General features: G+C 24.0%; 1 protein-coding gene across 1 annotated transcript; it reads left to right on the top strand.

Moving 5' to 3' along the window:
* Nucleotides 1-384: 384 nt before the first annotated feature.
* LOC129957373 (actin-related protein 8-like) lies at nucleotides 385-21,421 on the top strand. Its single transcript, XM_056069668.1, has 13 exons — nucleotides 385-513; nucleotides 1,250-1,420; nucleotides 1,572-1,682; nucleotides 2,816-2,920; nucleotides 4,345-4,518; nucleotides 5,400-5,510; nucleotides 7,853-7,968; nucleotides 9,367-9,517; nucleotides 12,527-12,601; nucleotides 14,655-14,801; nucleotides 17,927-18,131; nucleotides 20,219-20,376; nucleotides 21,189-21,421. Exons 1-13 carry the CDS (start codon nucleotides 448-450, stop codon nucleotides 21,330-21,332), a joined length of 1,734 nt encoding a protein of 577 aa, XP_055925643.1. The 5' UTR covers nucleotides 385-447; the 3' UTR covers nucleotides 21,333-21,421.
* Nucleotides 21,422-22,133: the final 712 nt, after the last annotated feature.

Raw genomic sequence — 22,133 nt, 5'->3', positions numbered from 1 at the left:
ATCGGCAATCAACCACTATGCAGATTGGATTCAACGCTGGATATAGATCTACTCTTTTGCTGTTAAAATTGTATGCCGATTTTCATCTACTTAGTTCTTTGCGTTTTGTAATTATTGTGTTCTTCGCGTTTTATAGTATTCGTGCACTCAGACAAAATTTCTTCAATGAATGTCGTCCATAATTTAATTAAAAAAATTATAAATTTAGGAACAAAGATCACATACCAAATATTTTCAGTATAATCATAAGGGATTTCTCTCTGTAGATTCTTTCATAATCGAGTGTTTTAATTGTACAATTTGAATTTCAAAAAATGGTGAAAATAAACCATACCCCGATATACATTTGTGTGTGTGTGTGATTTTTACCGATCAGGAAAAAGAAGTGAATTGAAATCAATAATCAACTTCTAAATAGTGGAATGTAAACAAAACAAAATTCGAAGGATGGCTCCGATCATGTCCAAAAAACCGGCTACAACTGCACCTCTTCTTCAAGAAAGCTCTGTTGAAGTATTGATTAATTGCATATTATATTTTTATTACTATATTTTAATCTAGAATTTATATAAATGACTGTCAATATTTGTGAATTTCAAATTAATGTGTAATAAGTTTTATCACACCAGTAGTTTCATTTCGAACATTTTAAAAATGAAGGCATTTTTATTTAAAATTAATGTCAATATTTTTAATTTTTTTACTTCTGATAATTTATAACTACAAAAATAAAGTTATGAATTAAAAAACAATACCACGACATTGATTGATACATTTTGTCGTATTTTTGCAATAGATTTGACAGAATTGTAAAATATTTAGCAACATTTTGTTATTACTGCTCAGAAGCGTCGTATTAGTAAAGATAATATGCATTCTTATATCTATCTCTCTCTCTCTCTCTCTCTCTCTATATATATATATATATATATATAATATTGCTTTTTCAATTGATTTTTTAATTTATATGATTAAAATAATGCACGGTCATTATAAATTTAATTTATGACTTTTTTCAATTTTTCCATAGAAAAATAGCTAGAACACTTTATTTTTAATTCTTAAATACCATTTCTTTATGTTAAAATATAATATTTTATTTGTAATATATTTGTAGCTTAATTTTAATTTTGTTGTATGTTATAATGATAAAATGGTATTATGATAATTTAAACAAGCTTCATTCATAAAATAATATTTTTTCCTCATTAAAAAACTTAGATATTTATGTTTTAAGTATCTTCCCTAGCCAATTCAGCCTACTTCAATAATTGTTATACATCCTGGATCTATGTATTTGCGTTTTGGCAGAGCATCTGAAGCTTTCCCGAAAGTTATTCCCCATGTCATTGCCAGACGAAACAAACTGGGTCCTTTACCAATTCACAAGGATCTTGCATTAGTTCCTTTAATAAATTTGGTAACACATATTTCTTTTTAAATTTTTATGAATTTTTTTTAATAATTACTTTTACTTTTATGCCTTACATGGCTATTAATCATTATTTATCAATTAAAATGAATTATCTTTTAAACAAAGACATTCATATTTTCATAATTCTCTTTTTTAGACTCCAGAACTTACAGCTACATTGAATGAAATTCAGAATGCTATCAGTACTGTATTAGCTTCTTGCTTAACTAGAGAAGGAAGACTGAGATATTCTGTTCCTTCAAATATTGTAAGTTAATTTAATCGGAATATTTTATTTTATACTCTACCCCCCTAGGACAGAGATCTTTTCCCTTCTTTTTCTGATGAACTGTGCATGTAATTTAAACAGTTTAAATATTGCAATTATTATTTTTGTTAGTAATATATTCAATATTTGAAAAACATAGGAATTGTGAGATAACTGCACCAAAAACTAATTTTTCATCAAATGTAGTTAGTTAGATGTCAATTAAATTATATATAAAAAAATATTTTTTTTTTGTTTGAGTGAAAAATTATTAATATGATCTGTGTAATTTTACTATTCTTTGTGTTAGTATTTTTGATGGTGATATACATACACATAATTATGAATTTTTGTGACTATTTATCATCATTCTATATATATATATATATATATTTGTAAGAAAGCATCTTGAGTAAAAATTTAGTTTCCTAGAATTGCATAATGTTTGCTGCATATGTAATCAGTTAAATATAGTAAGTTGTTCAATATATTTACTTTTTATTTTATAATTCTAAGCCCTTCTTCAAGCCATTAGAAGGGGGGGGGGCAGGGAGAAAATTCTGCAATTTACATGAATTTAAATCGTAACAAAACTGATTTTTTTTCCTGTGATTCAGAGGAATTTCTTATAATTTTTTCATTGTAATTTAAAAACAATAAGTTTTGAGAAATGGAAATAAATATCAATAAAAGAAATTTAAATTCAAATTTAAAACTGATTAGATCTAGCTGTATATTGTGAAACATATGAAGCTAGTTTAAAAAAATATTTTTAAAATAAATTTGAAAAGTAAGTTTTATATTATAAATAAATTCACAACACTTGTAACTTAAATATTTAAAAGCAATTGACAAAATCCCCTCTCCTCTGCAATAATTTTCTATTGATTGCTATTAAGATTAAAATTAAATTTTTAATAATTAAATCTAAAATAAAATTAAAATCTTTTTCATCTCCTAAAAACAGTTTTAGAAGTTCACTGCATACCTAATATGTGATTTTTATATTTGTTTATTTGCAGTTTTATAGTCAATTATTATCTGAATATCAACAACAAGATTTATTTTTATCAGTAAACATTTGGCTGAAAAATTACTTTTTAAATTATTCTTCTACCATGTAATGCTTTTAGGTTTCAGAACATAATAGAACAGTGAAGCCTCAGATTGTATGTGCGAAGAGTGATATTTCTTGGACTAAACCTGATGAGAACCAAGAGTTTGTTATTGGTGATGATGTAAGTAAAATTCAAAATAAAAAAGGATTTTTTTAAAAAATAATTTATATATATATTAAAAACATAGTTTTTTTGATAAAAATACTCTTTAGCTTATTGAATAGAAAATTTTATGAATATGTAATAAATACATGATATTTTGAACTACTTTTATACTAATAATAATCATCGATTTTATTCTTGTAAAATTGCATTTTTGCATGTGAATATTAAAAAAAAAGTATCATGGGATATTATCTATCTTTTTTTCTTTACTTAATTAATATCTTAAGCTAAGAACAATTAAGTACAAATTAGAAATAATGCGATTGCAATAAAGAAGAATATAATCATAAATTCCAAAATAGTAATTGTAGTATTTTGTTTGTTGTTACAAAATACTATTTCTTTTGATAATTAAATAGTTTGTTTTTTTCATTTAATTTTCTGCTATTTCTCTCTTTATTTTACCAGCTTATGAAATTTTGATGAACTGAAATTTTTAGTAGTTTAATAATAAAACAGATTGATTTTTTCTATACAAAATTTTGTAAAATGAATCTGAAAGTATATATAAAAAAAAAAATGTTATAAGGCTTTCCAAGACATTGTCAATTGTTTTAAAAGTGATCTATTTTGTACACAAGCTAAGATGATATTACATTTGAAAAATAGAATTAATGATTAATAAAGAAAATTGATATTGATCCTAAAATTTCTTTTCTTAGTTAAAAAATTACATATCTTTTAGAAAGTGTTACACATTATTATTTTCGAGAAATTAGAAAGTTAATTTTATTTCTTAAAAATATAGGTAATTGTGACTATGTTCAATAGAACTGTATTTATTATAAATTCTTTATTTAAATGTTTATTATAAACTTGCATGTATGTTTATTTAATTAATATTTTATATCCAATTTCATTTTCCTTACAGTTTGAAGTTTCTACAAAAGTTTTTTAACCAGTTATTTACTTTTATTGATTGCAAAAATTATTTTAAATATTTCACAAGATAATTTTTTTTTTCATTATTTGGGTACAAAAAATATGTTGTTTCATATTAAAATATAAATATCAATAAAAAAAAACCCAAAATAAGTTGTTCCTTTTTAAAGAGATTAAGTATTTGGTAGTAATATATTCTGTTATGAAATGGAAAATATTCTTTTTTTACTTTTTAGTGTTAATTATCTCACATTAAATAAAACAATCAAATTCCCGGGCAATGTGAAGAATATAATAAAATAAGTTTTAACATTTAACAATTAGTAGAGAAATCACAGGATCTTAAATTAATAAATGACTTGACATTCTAATGCTATTGTTGTTTATTGTATTTCAGTGTTCAGTGTCATATATTTTTTTAAAAAAAGGCTTTTTAAACTGAATTTTATGTACATTTTGATGAATTCATTCATTTTGTATTCTGCAATATTTAACAGGTTTTACACTTATGCTCTTCTGAAAATTTCAATATTCATTGGCCTATTCGACGTGGACAATTAAATTTACATCCTGGTGTTGGTGGTTCACTTTCATCTGTCCTTACTGATTTGGAATCTATATGGTCTACAGCATTTCATAAATATTTGGATGTAAATCCTAAAGATTTAAAAGTAATTTTTTATTTAATTTTTTAAATGCTAGTGCAAAAATTACAAGTATTTTCTATTTCATTTTATAGATACATTATTTCCATTCTAATAAACTAATGTATATTACAGATATGATTGAAGCTTATAAGTAGTAAAAGCATAGGAAAATGAATTAAAATTTGGGTTGATAAAAATAAAATTATACAAGATTTATTTCTTGAAAAAAATCTAATGAGAATGCATGCAAATTCAATTCTCCTCAAACTTTAATATAAAGAAATTTGTTCTTTAAATTTTGATGAATGAGATGATAAAAAGTAAAAGCTCTTTTCTTAATGGTAATGAATTGATATTACGCTATAGATAGAGATAGATCTGATTAATGATTTGGAAAGTTTGTTATAAATACTTACAAACAAGAAATAAATAAAAAATGTGCTTGATTGATTAAATTCAGTGTTTAATTAGCACTGTTTATTTATGTGCAAGTTGTGAAATATTTATTAAATATGTTGTTGCTTTTGTTTTAAATTTATATGATGTGAGTAACTTTTATCTTTTGATAGTGTAGCTTACAAAAAATGTCCATTGCGAAATGGTTTGATATATTGAGATGCTGAGAATTTTGTTTAAATATCATTTACAAATACACTGAGTTCAATTAAAGCAAATTTACAAAATTTAAAGCATAAAGAAATTTGTACGATGAAATCATATTAATTCTTGAAATGATATGAAGACGAAAAAAAAACTTTAAATTCAATTTTGGAAATACTTTTATCATCTCTTTAAAATTTTAGTTTTATTTAGACCTTATCTTAAGTATAATGATTTTATTTGCATTTCAATATTTTTTTATATTATCTGATTTCAGTGGATTTTTTTTTCTTTCTGTTTTATAGCTATATAGAGCTGTTCTTGTCATACCTGATACATATAAACGAGAGCATGTAAAGGAATTGGTCAACTTACTGCTTAATCGCCTGGGTTTCATGAGTTGCTTTGTTCACCTAGTAATTCACATTTTACAAATTTATATAGAATTTGAATATTTATGAGATAGTGATCATTGTTTGTTGAAATAATATTTTTGTTATGTTCAGTAAATATAAGTATTTAATTATTTTGTATTTGATGGGATTCCTTTATATCAACATAATTTCTTTTATTCTTGTAAATGCCTATATTAGTTTTTATAATTTTGAATTTAAACTCTTCTAAAGCACAATTAAATGATTTTGGGAAAAAAAATGTGTTTGATTTTTAATATTTAATTTTTGTACATCAATGCTGGTTTAAAAAAATTTCTTTACTTGAAGAACTTTCTTTTATATAAGGTTCTAAGAGGTTTTAAATATTAAAATAGTAATTAAACTTATCGTTGTTACATGGGTTTTGATACTATTTTATCTATTTAAGTTTATGTAGCATTATCTGTCATATCTTTATTTTCTTTGCAGTTATTGAATTTCTTATTATCTTTATATAAAATATATACATTTTGTTAATTGAATAGTGTTTAGGATTTTAACATTTTTCTTTTATTATAATTATTATAATGATATAAAAAGATATAAATGTTTTTAATTTTTATACATATTATCCATCTTATACTAAATTGATAAAAAAATTAGATAAAATTTTTTAGTCTGAACATAAGAATTTGTCATGCTGTATTCAGTGGTATCTTGTTCATTAGGACTGCAGTGTTGTAACACTATTTAATATTATTTTAAAAGTGAATTTTGCCTAATTAAAGTTCAATGAACAATTAAACTGAGGGATAAGCAATTAAAAGTAAGAAAGAGAGCAATAAAATTATACACAAGATGGCATCAAAATTTGCTCACATGCAATAGTTAAAAGCAAAAGATTCCCCTCTCCCATCAAGTTTAGCTGGCCTATGGATGCCGATCAGGCTTGGTGTGCACCAGCTGTGTGATGCCATATTTTTTTCTTTGTTTCTCTCTCATGCAATGCTCAACTTTGCTCTCTTCATTTGTTTATTTTTGCTGATTAGCTTCTATTAGGTTCTAGTTTTGCTTTAATATTATTTGATGGAAACTAATCTTCCTTGATGTACATTTGTTTTTTTTTATTTGAAATTAATTATCAAATAAAGATGCAGTGATATTTTTCTAAAATATAGGTTAAAATTTTAGCTGTTTAAAAGTTTGATTTTTTTTTAAAGAATTTTATTTTAATTATATTTTAATGCGAAGTATTTTTTCACAGCATTGCTAGTTTCTAAACTGACAAATCATCACTGGCTGAGTCTTTTTCAAAATTACTCTCTAATTTTTTTATATTATAAAATAATTAAAAAATGTATTGTAATTTTAGATGTGTTGGTTTATATTAAATATATTATACTTGAATTCACAGAGTTTTTATTGTTGCTATTAATTTTTATTACTTTTATTTTTAACTCTTGATTTTTTTTTATTGAGTCTTTTTTGCTAATTATCTAAACATATCATTTTTATCTCTATTTCATTTGATTTATAAATATATTTCTTTCTGTTACATTTTTATTTTCATTGTATTGACTTTTTCCCCATCAATTTACATTTTCCTATGTTTGGACAGCAAAGCAAAAGTTGTGCGTTATTTGATTTGATTAGCTTAAAATCACTTGAAAAAGGGCCAAATTTACCAAATATATTAAAGTAATGCTTCATATTTATGGATCTTACCAACTTCCCAGCTGAAATTTACTGTATTAGATTATTTGTATGGATTTTTTTGCTTGTCGTCTTCTGGAAAAATTATCCTTAATTAATAAATTTAATTTTTCATTAAAGAAAGATATTCACACAACATTGATTTAGTTGCTTTTAAAATAAAACTAATGAATTTATTTTAAAATAAAACTTTAACTGCTGGTAACCATAAAGAAAAAAAAAATTAACATACATTGCAGGATACCACTTTTGCACTGACAGATACATCTATTACTATCCATTTACATTGCTATCGGAATTGTTATCTTCTTTAATAATATGCAAATTCAAATCAATCTGAGATTCAAACCCTCATATCAGTATAGCATTGATTTGTCATCAACATCAATTTCAATGCTGTCGCTCTAGAGCAAAAAAAAAAAAAAAAAAACAAGAAACTTGATTTTGTCAATTAAACCTGAGAGAGTTTTGGTTTATTTTCAACATTTCATGTTTGCTCTGGATTATAATCAAGTTATATGTGTTTTAATGATTGATGCTTAAAATTCTTTATTTCATTAAATGTCATTGATTTATGCAAATTTTGTTAATATGTTCTCAACTTTCTCAGTAACTTTTATTTGAATGTCTTAAACTTAATTTATTTTAATAATGAGTATTTATAAATTTAGGAGTCAGTTTGTGCAACCTTTGGAGCTGGAGTTAGTTTTGCTTGTGTTGTTGATGTTGGAGATCAAAAAACAGCTGTATCTTGTGTTGAGGATGGAATCTCACATCGAAAAACAAGGTTAAAAGTGTATTTAATTTTTTTTCTGTTTTATACAACTGCCTATTATTTTTGTATGTGGAGTATTAAGTGGGATTTTTCTTATGTAACAAACATATCTATTATATTGTAATAAAATGAAATATTTAAAAATATTATAATCGTGATGTTTGCTTTTATTTTAAAATTCAGAAATTAATATAAATTTCTTAAAATTTATATATATATATATATATATGTGTGCGTGTGTGTGTGTGTAATGATATTTTGAAATTTAATTTCAATTCTAGTTATTTTCCAAAGTTTTGTCCTAATTTAGGCCATATTAACTTCATTCTAAAATATTCTTATTTCCTGATCCCATTCCACTTTTTCTATTTATTGAATGCAACAGAGAGCTCCATAAAAATGCTTTAGTCAGCAGTTCCCATGCTTCGAGTGAAGGGATAAAAAATTGACAGCCAAGCAAATTCTTCTAAAACATCCCTATGATTCCCTTGCCTGTGGTTGAGGCATATAAAAAATTCCTGTCAGAATCTAATAGAATTTAAATACTGGAGAAAATGTTCTCCCTCTTCTTTATGCTAATCTGCTCTTGTATCACGCTGTGAATGGATGTGCCTTGTCAGCACCTCTTGTACATAAATCATGCCTCCCGGGATGAAATAAAACGAAGTTAAAAATTCAAAGTGTTTTCTCTCGGAATTCGGCCACAATTCTGCTTCAAAAATTATCATTGAAATGAATGGTTATATATGTAAAATAATATATCTGCCTGATTTAGTACTAATGCACATTTTTTTCAAAAATATTATCACTTATTCTTTAATTTAAATTTTTCTTCAAAAATTAATACTGTTTCTTTAATAGCCTTTTTTTTTTTGTTACAATTTTTTCCACACTGCACCATCACTTTTCTTTACATCCATTTATCATATGGTATAAAGTTATTATTTTCAGACTGTTAGATTAAATTTTCTAGTAAGCATGCATTACAGATAGCATTGGGTTATCAAATTTATATATTTCATTAAAAATGTTGATATCCAGTGAAGAAAATATAAAAAAGGAAATATTATCTTGAACCAAATTAATTATTCTGAAGAAATAAAAATACATTTACTTTTATCTTAGTATGTGATTTTTCCTAAAAATAAAAGTTAATTAGCATGCATTATATATGATTTCCATTAATAAAGACTTTTCTCCAGTAATTTGAAACCTATGATTCTAAAACACTCTTAGTTCTTATTATTAGAATTGTGAAGAATTAGTTGCAATACCAAACAAAATCAATATATCCATTGTAATTTCTAATAATAGCAAAAGTTTAATAATGTTTTAAAATATTCCATATTGTAGTATTATTAGTGCATTTTATTGTATATATTGTAAAAGTATTATTTATTTTAATTTTAGATTAAATATTAATTATGGAGGTAATGATATTACAAGATTGTTCCACTGGTTACAAGAAAAATTAAGTTTTCCTTATCCATGTTCCCCAGAACTACCGTTAGATGCCTTAATGTTACAAGAACTGAAAGAAAAGTTTTGTCATGTAAATTTGGTATGTTTATGATTTTGTTTATATAAAACAGTAAACATAATAATATTATTTATATAAACATAACTAATATTATAATTATCCTGTTTAATTAATTATTTGATACTTTTTGTCTTGTGAAAGTTGTATTAACCAGTTGCTGTTTGATTCGAATTATGTGATTCCATTCTTATTGCCATTTATGTTTTACAATTTGTTTTCCAGATTTCCATTGTATTTTTTTTTTTTTTTGTTATATTTGTGCTGTGAGGACGTAATAAAATTCATTGATGAATTCATAATGAATGGTGGAATATATATTGTGAAAATTAATTTATTACATAATTTAATTTTTATTAATTTTTTTTTTAATAATTGCAAATTGATTATAATTTTTTGCTTTATTATTTTAAATTAAGCAAATAATATTTCTTATAAAATAGTTTTGAATAAGAAAATTTTGAATTAATAATTGTAATATTTGTTAAAATAATAATTTAGATACAAAAATTAAATTAATAGTTTATAAATAAATAAATTAAATTGATTGAAAAAATATAAATTGAATCATTTTTCCCTATACATTTTTCCCTTATACTTTGATGAATGACGTGAAATATTCCATCATCATTTATATTTATACCTTGATACAAATATTTAATTATAATTCTATAGTTTTAAATATAACATATTAATATTAAAATTGAAATTATTAAGAGTTTTTATGTTTTTTAATGAATAATTATAAGTTATATTAATTATAAGCTTATATATAAGTTTAATTATAAGCTGATATTAAAAGTATTTTAATTATCTATGAAGATAATTAAAATGTTTTAATATCAGTTTATAGTTATTCACTTTACTTTAGTTGTCTCTAGAAGGATTTTGGCTTTAATACTAAGCATTATATTTGTTAGAAAGTTGTTTTTTAAATTTAGTTTTCCTCTTTAAAAATATGCTATATTCTATTAGTCGCAGCTTTGCCTGCATTTATTTGCTTTTATAGAGGTAACAATATATATATATATGCTCCACTCATTGTGTACAGGAAACTGTCGAATGGAGACTGGTCTTGTGACATCATGACAACATTAAAAATGTAAATGTGTGGTTCACTTATCTTAATTTCACAGTATTGTAATTCACTTTTTTATATATCACAAAAACTTCAGAAAATCATTCTTCTTTTTTAATTTTCAACTTCAGATAGTTGAGGAAACAATGAAGCTGGTTTTATTTGGTTTGAACGTCAGAGCAGCAACGTTTTCTTTTATTGAAAATTAAACAACTAAATATTTTTATAAATATTCCCAAAAAGCAGGGAAGCATGTCACAACTTTTAATTAATTTCATTTTTCATCATTGAATTTTAAATGGTGCAAAATTTACTTTTATGCAATTATATTTTAGGAATGTATTGTAGGAAAATGTTAAAATTCAGCAGAATTTTTTAAATTAATAAATTGCCCCAGGGTTCTAATTCCCATCTTCAAAGGTATTTGTGTGCCAAATTTGGCAACTGTAGATCAAATGGCCTGACCTGTGAAACACCAACAAGCATGCACTCGTTCATACACGCACACATTGTTATTATTAGTATATCTATCTATATATAAAGATTCCTGGAATTAATAATAAGTAATTGACCATTGTAGAACTATTAGATTTCTGGGATGATCATTCTGGCTTTTTTAAGAGATTAAATTTTATTTTAAAAGATTTATGATGCCAATAAAAAGCAACCTAAAAGCTTTATGGTGGTAAATAATAGGCCTATAATTAAATATTTAATGTAATAACATATATAGACATCTTAATATAAACTAGTACTAGAGAAAGAATTCCTGTAATTAAAAATTCAGTTAATGTGCGCGTAAATGTAATATGAATGCATATTGAAACATGATTAGAAAAATTTTTTGGTTGTTTATTTATATTTTGTGGTAATTATTTTGACTTGGTACAGATTTTATAATCTGTTCTATTTCAGTATCTTTTTATTAAAATTTTCTATAATGTGTAATGAAATATTCAAAATTTGATATTTAAATTTTGAGCCTGATGATATTGCAACAATAATTTCACAAGAACAAAAAAAGGAGGGTATTATATTATGTATATAGATTACATGAGAAAATAAATTAACTTTTACTAAGAAAGCAAACTTTGATAGTTTTTCTGTTGTTATTTCTGTATATCAATATTGAAATTGCTAGCAGTTAGTTATAATTATGTTGAAATCTTTTTACCTGAGTTTGTTTTAAAAAAATTTATATTGAAAGAATAATTAGAGGAAATCAATTATAAATGGAACCATTTATAGTTAATCCATGAATCTTCTTTAGCATAGAAATTAATTTAAAGAAATTTAAGTAATAAATTAATTTTTTAGTTTGTTATGTAAAGATGTTTTTCAGTCTTTTCTTTTTAATAGTTTTTTTTTTTTTGTTCTTTATTCAGTTAAATATATTTGTTCTATCCTTATACTGTACTGCTGCTATACTTTGTTTTTGCTTATGTATTTATTGCTAATACCTTATCTAATAATTATTTTTGGATGCTTCATATATATATATATATATATATATATATATATATATATACTCTTATTGAAGTTCATTATGAATGAAACATAATTTTGTAGTTTTTTTCTAACGTTAATTACTTTATTGTTTTTATTGATTTTTCATATTTATACCATAGATTATCATACTTTATTTTTATTGGTTTAGTTCCTTTGCATGTTTGTTATTATAGCTACTTATATGCTGGTAAACACATCCATATTACTATGCACATTGTATGCTTAAATACTTAAATTTTTTGTTCTGTATTTCAGCAATTTTCTTATTTGAAAAATATCTATTTTATTGCTTTTTCTAGAAATTATTTATTGAATTATGTATATATTTCCAATGGTGATGATGCAAAACTTTATTTTATGCAGAACAGTTGCTATAATGCTCTTTTTTAACTTTTCATGAGAAAATTTTTTACATTTCTCTCTCTCTCTTTCTCTCTTTTTGCTAGGATGTTTGTGGTATACAGGATAGGAGTTTTCTGGTGAAACGTCCTGGTCAACCTGTTATTCGTTATGTTGTTAAAGTGAGTCATATTTTACATTCATATACCTGATTTATATACTTCTACTTATTATAAATTTATATACATGAATTTATTAACTTTTTGGAAGTCGTAGCATTAATTTTGTAAATATAGTTATAAATGTAATTTTATATACTAATTAATATTTTTATATTGATATTAATATATAATAGCTGCCACTTCATGTGTTCACTTCAAGGTTTTAAAATTGAAATAAAATAACTGGTTGATAAGAATAAATGAGTGAAATTAACAATATTTTAACACATCAGAGAAAAAGATGAAGAAGAGGGGAAAACAATTTTAGTGATATATAAAATTTATTTAAAAGTATCAATTAAAAATGTATTGATTTTTACTTAAAAACGATTATGACATTTATTCTTTTTAAATATTGTTTAAAATACTATTCATACATTTACTATTTTTTAAAATTTGTTTAACAATTCTGTACGCTGTTTTCAAGATATACTCGACTCATTTTGATATATTTGATTCATATGATTGATTTGGCTTTTAATGGAGGGTTTAATTCAACATATTCTTCCCCATCATAGTTATCATTGTTCATTGTTCACTTTGCTTACAGGGAGCTCAAGATTTTTCAAAATTTCAGAAAGAGGAACTATGAGATTTTCAACTGCATCAGACCACTGTGTTGACTCATTTTTATTAAACTTTCATATATGATAAGAATCTCAAAATTATATTTAACACTCAAATCAGGTCTTTTCTTTTCTATACATTTTGCTCACAGTTGCAGGCAACATTGATTTATGGCTATAAAAGATTTTTAATCCAGACCTGGCAATGTAGTTCCCTTTTAAACCAGTCTAGACAAAAGAAAATGAACCATATTCTATAGAAAAAATGCTTCCCTGAATTTTGAAGCAAGAAATTCCATTTATGTCTGTCATTAATACTGACTGAAAAAGAATGATCAATCATTTTTCTACATTTAACTTGATAACATTAATCAATGTAGTGATTACAGTAAATGAAAATTTTTGCTTGCTTTTGAATACATCAAATGAAATAACAGTGTTTTTTCATAATGTAAGCTGAATGATAACATCTGATATAATAATAATAATAATATATACTAATTGAAATATTTACCTTAATATAGTATTAAAAAAGTAGACTTTTTGCATGTTTTGTCACAAGCACTTTGTGTGATTGTGATTATTTGATTTTATTCTTTGTAGAGCAATAAATGATTATAAAAAAACAACTTATGTCAGTTTTCATTGGACAGTTGTAAAATATTTCATTTAACATAATTTTTTCAAAAAGTTTTATGGGTTGTTTTTAATTTGAATGTACTCAATTTAAATTTTTAAAATTATTTTTATACTATTGTATATTATTCTTTAGTATTCAAATATAGTAAAATTATTTACTTAATATAATATTAAGTGTCCAGTTACAATAAAGTATTTAAGTCCAGTTACAGTAAATTCACCTATAATAATCCTAAAAGCTAAAAACTGCTTAAAGTTTCAAAGAATGAAAGTATTTAGTTAATAACAATTTACTAATCTTTATGAATGTACTTTTAGTCATGAAATAAAAGGTTCTGCATATAACTGGTTGTTATGATTTCATCAAATTTTTATTAACTTTTTGAGATCTGACATCAAATATTAATATTTATTAAATAAAAATTTGTTAACGTTATTAATGTTCATATCTAAGAATAAAATTAAATAGATTTTTATAATGAAATATTTTAAATCAATAATTTATGAATATTAAATACTCTGTTGAGCTGAAAATCTTATCCATGAATTCTGAAATGTTCTTTCTTAATCCATTGTTTGATTTTGTCAGAAAAGTTTAAAAAAGAAGAAAGACAAAAGAAAGTTGACATTTTTATTACAACTGATAAGACATTTTTAATATTGTTTCTGTTACTACTGCTATTATTATTTCTTAATTTTTTTCTATTGTAACAAAATATATGTTTGCCTAATTTAGAATATTAATCTGATGTATTTTTAGCATTTTATTCTGTTTGCCGTTATGAAATTGCGTTTATCTTTGTATATAGGTTGGGGATGAATGCATAATTACACCATTAGCTCTATTCCATCCAGAACTTTTAGGAATCACTGGGCCAAAGAAAATTAGAACTCAGCAAAGAAATGAAGGGATGTCTGATGATCCACATGATGAATTATATCTCATTCAGACTCAAGTAGGGAGTTTTACTTTTGATATTTCTTAATTTAAATATTAATTTCAAAAGGAAAAAAGCTGATTTTAGTGCACATAAGACTTATATACGAATGAAAAACTTAATTTTTTCATTTATTTTAAATTCAGATGAAATTTGCTTTTTAGCTGCTTTGCAACATATAATTTATTATTTTTAAAAAAATTATTTAGAAATGAATACTTATCAATGACACATACATGCAGATTTGCTTTTCTCATGAGATAATTATTGAAGCTCATGAAATAATTCAAAAAATTCAATTCAATTTTAGTTCAAATAATAATATATTTAGTGATGTCACAAATATTTTAATTTAATAATGGTTTAGGGTGCCATACTATTTGTAAGTTGCATGATTTAAAATACTTCTTAGGGCAGATTGTTGGATAGGGAATTACTAAATTTTGCATGTAATTATATCTTGAATAATAGGTGTTCAATAAAAGAAGGGGTTTCAAACTTTTAATTAGTTGTTGATACGTATTTCACTTCTCTACAGTTTTTCCTTTGATTTTAATAAGATTTGTTTTAAAAACTGGTATTTTAACCAATTGGTTTTTTGTTATTGATTTTTATAAATTTCTGTTAATCTTATTGCTATAAGTTATATTTTATAACAGTTCTTTTCATTGATTTAATTGCTATTGCAGTAACATTAAATGTATTTTTTGTGTACATTTTATTACTACTGTATGATTAACAGGAATTAAATAACAGGAACAAAATAAAGATAGATAAATTAAGTTTATAATATTTTTTTCTAATAACTATTATTTCATTCTATTAAATCACAAAATGTAAATATTAGCTTTTGAATATATGATTGAACATTAACCTTTAATTGCCCCAAGTTTCAAATTTGATACCAGATTTATAAATTGAATTGCACGCTTGCAATTGGTTTGTTACTTCTGCAATAAACACATTGATATTTTTTTTTAAAAATTAATTTGGAAAATCAGGCTTGTAAGGGTTAAATAAACTTTGTATATCAAGGCTCCTATAATAGTGCTGGTTTAAATACAAATTACAAAATATAGACAAAACTAAAAATATTTTTTGGAAAAGCATAAACACAATAAAAAATATTTTCAAAAAATAAGCTTATTTAACAAATGCTGTTATTTTGAATTGTATATTTTGGATTCATAGTACATTAACTTTACATTTATGTAAATTATTTCTCCTTGTTTTGTATATTCTGTGCCTGACTTAATTTATACACTCTACTCTTAATTATTTATGATATCAAGCATGAGTGTACTTAAAGGAGTATAATGAGCTGGCTTGATATTCTTCAACGCATATTGTTGCTCTTTTTAAGTTGAAGCCAAATTAATAGCTTATAAGATATATTCATTTTTTTTGAAATCAATAAGGATGTCTTATAATTTTTTTGACTTTTTTTCCTGAGTCTTAATTTTTATGGAAATTTGCTAACTTTTCCATAGAATTATGAATATTTATATACATGTAGGTTAACTGAATTGTAAATAGTGTCTTCAGCTTTACGGTTGCTTTAAAATTTAATTTAAAGTGAAAGTTCTATATGCAGTGAAATAAATGGCCTGAGAAGGCCTCACATGCAGTAGTAATATATGATCTTAAATAAAAATGTCTATTGAAGCTTCCAACAAAACTAAGTACGATTTTCGAAATTATGTCAGAATTATGAGAACGTTTCTCCAATTGTTAAGAGAATTTCATCAAACTCTATCTGTCACTTGAGCAACAGCAGATACACTTAATTGCTTGTGTGTTCAATATTCTCTTTGAGTGTGAAACATCTTCCCAGATATTTTAAAACAAAATATTAGAACCATCAATAGCTTTGTGAATGTATAGTTTTAGCTTTCAAGAATCAAAATGTTAATAAAATAAATCAGCTTATCCTCTAAAGAATTATCAAGAAATTCTAGTACATAAAATTTATTTATATTATGATTTATATTATTATTAATGTTTATTAAACCTTTTATTCTGAAAATTTCATATTATTCTGCAATTTTAATTATTGCTTTTGTACAACTCAACTGAATGAATCAGATTTTATCTTCAAAATTTACCAATTTAAATCCATTACTTATGCTTTGTACAAGGTCCTATTTCTACTTGACTATTCTGCATTTCATAAGTTTGTAAATTATTTGCTATGCAATCACAACCAAATGTTTGAATATTTTGAATATGTCATGAATATGCCTTGAAGTCATAAAAACTATGTATGTGTAGGAATTTTTATTTTTTAATTTCATTTCAAACTGGTAGTTGTTTTAATAATTTCAATGTTTGCCTTTACCATTTGAATTGGTACCATTACAACATTTGAGGCATCTTGGAAGTGGCAAGATATTTAGGTGCAACATTGCACATAAAAAATTGATGAAAACAATCAATTGTTATATCATCAATACTGTTAAAAATAGACATGTATTAGTATATTGAAATATAACTTTGTGAGGTAGTGTGCATATAAGGACAAAGAAAGTACTTTCTAAAGAGACAAATTTTAATATCTGTTGCCCTTGTAAACAATGCAGTCTTCATAATGAATGAAAATAGTTATATCTTTAAAGATTACATGAAAAACAGATCTTCGATTTTTTTTTTATTTTTATGTGGGATCTATAATTCACAGAACTTTTAGTTAATATCTCAATTATCATGTAGTTATTTATTTGAAATATTTATTTCTTCAATTCATTATACTATCTATATTCTCAGGTTTTGCATATGTTATCAGTGCCGGGTTATGAATAAGTCTCACAAGCTATAGCTTAGGGTTTTGAATTTCTCGATGCCCTCCCAGGATTTTCTCAGAGAGCAAGTGTCATATATATATATAAGAGGACCATATCTTAAATAGTTTAAGGTCTTTCCAAATTTAAATGCAGTACTAAACACTGTGAAATGAATTTTAGAAAATATACCATTTCACTTACATTGATGATTTTATTTCAGTTGATTTGTATTTTTGTTTCTAGAATTATTTTAGAAAAAATATGGGAAAAAAGATGTTTTGCTTTGAAAAAGAGTAAATGTTCAAAATTGCAATTTAATTTTAAATTTAAAACTGTGTTGATAATTTTTCTTTTCTTATGCAGAGACGAGGTGTCAAAGATGTTGCAGAAGGACCTTCAGAGCAATCTTTCACTGAGGATTCACATTTGAATTCTAGTATTTTAGATGATGATATTGATTCAACAGAACCTCCACCAACTATTAGTGTGAAAGAAGCAGAACAAGATTTAAACTGTGATCAACTTCTTGGTATTGATCAAGCCATTGTTCAAAGTATAGAACGTTGCGGTATGTAAAATTTCATTATTTCCTAACTGAATTGGAGGAATTTAATTAATATATTTGCTATAAAACATTTTATATTTTCAAATCATATTTAGCATTTTATATAAGTTTGTAATTCTGGCATAAATATCATTTTTTTTTTAATTTAAAAGATCAGCTTGCAATTTGAATAGTTATTTATGATTTAAAAAACATAAATGAATATGAAACTAATTTGAGAATTAATAAAAGATTCTAAGAGCTGCTGATTTGGTGTAATGATAAATTTAAATAAAATGTTTCAATATTTGAAGCTGGTTATTGAAACTGTCAATCAAAGGTTCAGTTGGTTTTTATGATAGTAATTAAACATTAAAAACTTCTGTTTAAGTTTTTCATTAAAAAATTAATATTATTGTTCTAATTTTAATTTATTTTTAAATATCATTTACTTTGGTCTGTATTTAACACATTAAAAAAAATCTTTCTCTGAAATATAGTAGTTTTTTCCCCCTAGCTGCTTTAAAATCTAAATAAGAATAGTCACACTTCCAATATGTTCTTAATAAATAATGAATATTCATAATTACCATTCCTAAATGCTTTCTGGTCTGTTATTGGATTATTTTGCTTGGATACTTAATTTTGTTTGATTACTTTTTCAAAATTTTCTTTGATTTAATGGAAAATATGTACTTGATCTACTTCATTTGAAACTTCTATTTCACTTAAAAAATTATCACTAAGTTTATAAATTCTCTAGAGACTGACAATACATTTAATTATTCAATATAATGTAATTGAAATTAATTAGGGTTATTAAAATTAATTTAAGGCTGTTTAAAACAGTTCCACCTATTATTAATGGCAGTAACATTGTGAGCAATAATAGGAAGTAAAAATTTGAAAATATACCAGAAAAAAATCTAAAATTTCGTTTGGGCGTGTAATAATTACCCCATTTGACTTCTGATGGTCACACATGTAACTTTATTACATATCCACACAAAACGAAGCTTTTTTTTTTTTTTGCTTTATGGTTACATTTTTATTCTTGTTATTGTTTTTAAGAATTTTATAGTCATTTGTAATTGCTTTAATGTTTTAACTAGCCCTGTATATAAAATAAACATTTCTGTAATTTTTGCATATATATTTTATCTAAAGCATCATAATGATGTGGTATTTGAAACTTATTTTCTATTTCTTTTGTTGATGTGTATTGTTTTGTTAAAATGGTTATGTATATCTAAAATTTCGTTTGGGCGTGTAATAATTACCCCATTTGACTTCTGATGGTCACACATGTAACTTTATTACATATCCACACAAAACGAAGCTTTTTTTGTTTTATGGTTACATTTTTATTCTTGTTATTGTTTTTAAGAATTTTATAGTCATTTGTAATTGCTTTAATGTTTTAACTAGCCCTGTATATAAAATAAACATTTCTGTAATTCTTGCATATATATTTTATCTAAAGCATTATAATGATGTGGTATTTGAAACTTATTTTCTATTTCTTTTGTTGATATGTATTGTTTTGTTAAAATGGTTATGTTTATTTTTTATAAATAGTTAAATTTCATTTTTATGCTATAAATAATAGCTGAATTAATTATTATTACATAAGCTGTTTTATTGTATTAATAATATATATTTGGCACATCCTTTTATAAAAGATATATGCAATATTCCAGATTCCCAGAGCAAGTACTCTCACAAGGACTCATAGCATTCAGTCATAATCTACTTTATCATTGCACACAAAATGGAAGTACTTATTTTGAAAATGACAACATTTTTGTAAATAGAATTATAAATACTGTTTTTTTAGAACAAATATAAATGAAATCAGACAGATTTGCTAGCTCTTTGTCTTTTCTAACCAGATATAAGAACAAAATTTAGATTGTCTTAACAGATATGACTCACTACTATTTTTGAAGATCTGAACCAGTAATTATCTCCAACAACTACAATATTATTTCAAAATTATCATTTCTTTCCTTCTTTCCATTGCATTTAATTATGATAGAGTTTTTATTTACAATTATGTAGAATATATTGTTTAATAATCTCTAATTATATAATTTTTTTATTTGCTTTAGATTGTGATGAAGTAAAAATGAAAATGTATAGCTGCATTTTAGTGGTCGGTGGTGGTATGATGTTCAATGGCATTCATACGTGGTTACGTAATCGACTGCAAGTTCAGATTCCTATTATGTTTAGGAATGAGCAATTCGAAATCATAACTAGACCCAAGGTGTATTATATGTATAATATTATTCCTTATATGCTATATTAATTTGCAGAGCATATTTTAACATACTTATATATGTAACTGTGCAAAAGCATTAACAAATCCAAATTCATAATCATTTTTAACTTGCATAATATTTCAAGTTTGTTGCTGAGTTAAAAAGAGACGAAAACAATTTTTTTGCTAGCTAGATTCAACAAAGTCATATTATTTATATTTTTAAAAAATTGTAATCAATAATTAAGTGATATTGTATGAATTCTAAATTAGTTTTACATTGCTTAATTAGTTTTATATTAATTAAATATATTAATAATTTTATATTAATTATAATGCTGCTTAATTAGTTTTATATTAATTTGAAATAAAACAATTTGTAAAATATTATTTTATGCTATACTGTGTGGGTATTGATATAAAATTATTCTTACTTTCTCATTCAGTGCAGTCAAGGCATTTTCAAAACAAATTTTTCGTATTATTTTGACATTTGAAATAAAAATTTTATTACAATTCAATGAATCTCATTATCTTTGAAAGAAAATCATATAAGAAAGGCATAATAAATGCAAGTTATGTGTAACATTAAAAAAAAGTGATAAAGTCAACTATAAATTATAGAATTGAAACTAAGAATAATTCTTTTGGCTATAAAATTTCTGAAATTGAAAGAGTCATACTATTTTCCTTGAACAAAATATATAAGAATTTGATTATGTGTCATTTGAATTAATATGCAAAAATTTGTTTAAAACTTTAAGTAGAAACATAAAAATAAATAAAACTCTTTATTAATTTTGTGTGTTATTAAATAGGATATGGATCCACGTGTCACAGTATGGAAAGGAGCTGCATTGATGAGCTGTTTAGATACAGCACAAGAACTGTGGATTAAACAAAAAGAGTGGGCAAAATATAGTGTAAAAGTACTTAGAGAGAAAGCACCATTTACGTGGTGACACTTGTATAGATGTATATAAATTTGTTATATATGTAATTTATACTATGTACATATGTAAATCTTATAAATAAGGTTCATTTTCTTTTATTATTGTAATGTCATTTTTGTTAGAAAGTAATCAGAACACTTCTAGTATATGATTTAGTACTAGAAGAATTAATGATCATACTGTAATGCTACATCTGTTTGAAATTTTCATTTAGCTTTAGCTTCAAATATAATTTTTCACTTTTAGGAATATTTTAAGAACTTATTTATCATTTATAAGGTATAGTTATCAGTTATAAGGTTTATTATAGATATAGTTGAAAATATTACATTTTAAAAACTCTTAAGTTTAGTATATAAAAATGGAAAAATTCTTAATTCAAAAATATAATTATTTTCCATGAAATTCATGAACAAAATGATGGTCTCATGATGTTTATTGTAATAGTAGTATTTAGTTATAAATTTATATGATTTGTTACTACTAAAAGAAGTGTTGGCTTGTTTGATATTTTTATTTAAAATTGATAAAATGGATTAGGTTTAGTTGTATTTTGGCGTCAAATATAGGGAATGATAGTAGATCAGTTGGGAATAAAGTTTGAAATGACGTAAGATAAGTTTCTTCCATCTTCAAAAATATATTAGGTCTAAAGCTCCTGATTTAAGGAGAATAATTTTTTTTCTGTTTTTGATTCTGTAAGCATATATGCATCATACTTACATTCTATGCAATTAGATAAACAGTTGGAATGCACTCACATATTTTCTTAATCAACAAAATATGTTTTACATTCATTTTTTTTTTTAA

The sequence above is a fragment of the Argiope bruennichi genome, chromosome 2 (assembly GCF_947563725.1).
Source record: "Argiope bruennichi chromosome 2, qqArgBrue1.1, whole genome shotgun sequence".
NCBI classification, from domain to species: domain Eukaryota; kingdom Metazoa; phylum Arthropoda; class Arachnida; order Araneae; family Araneidae; genus Argiope; species Argiope bruennichi.
Note: the sequence above shows the minus strand (reverse complement) of the source record. Positions and strands in the feature narration are given on the sequence as shown.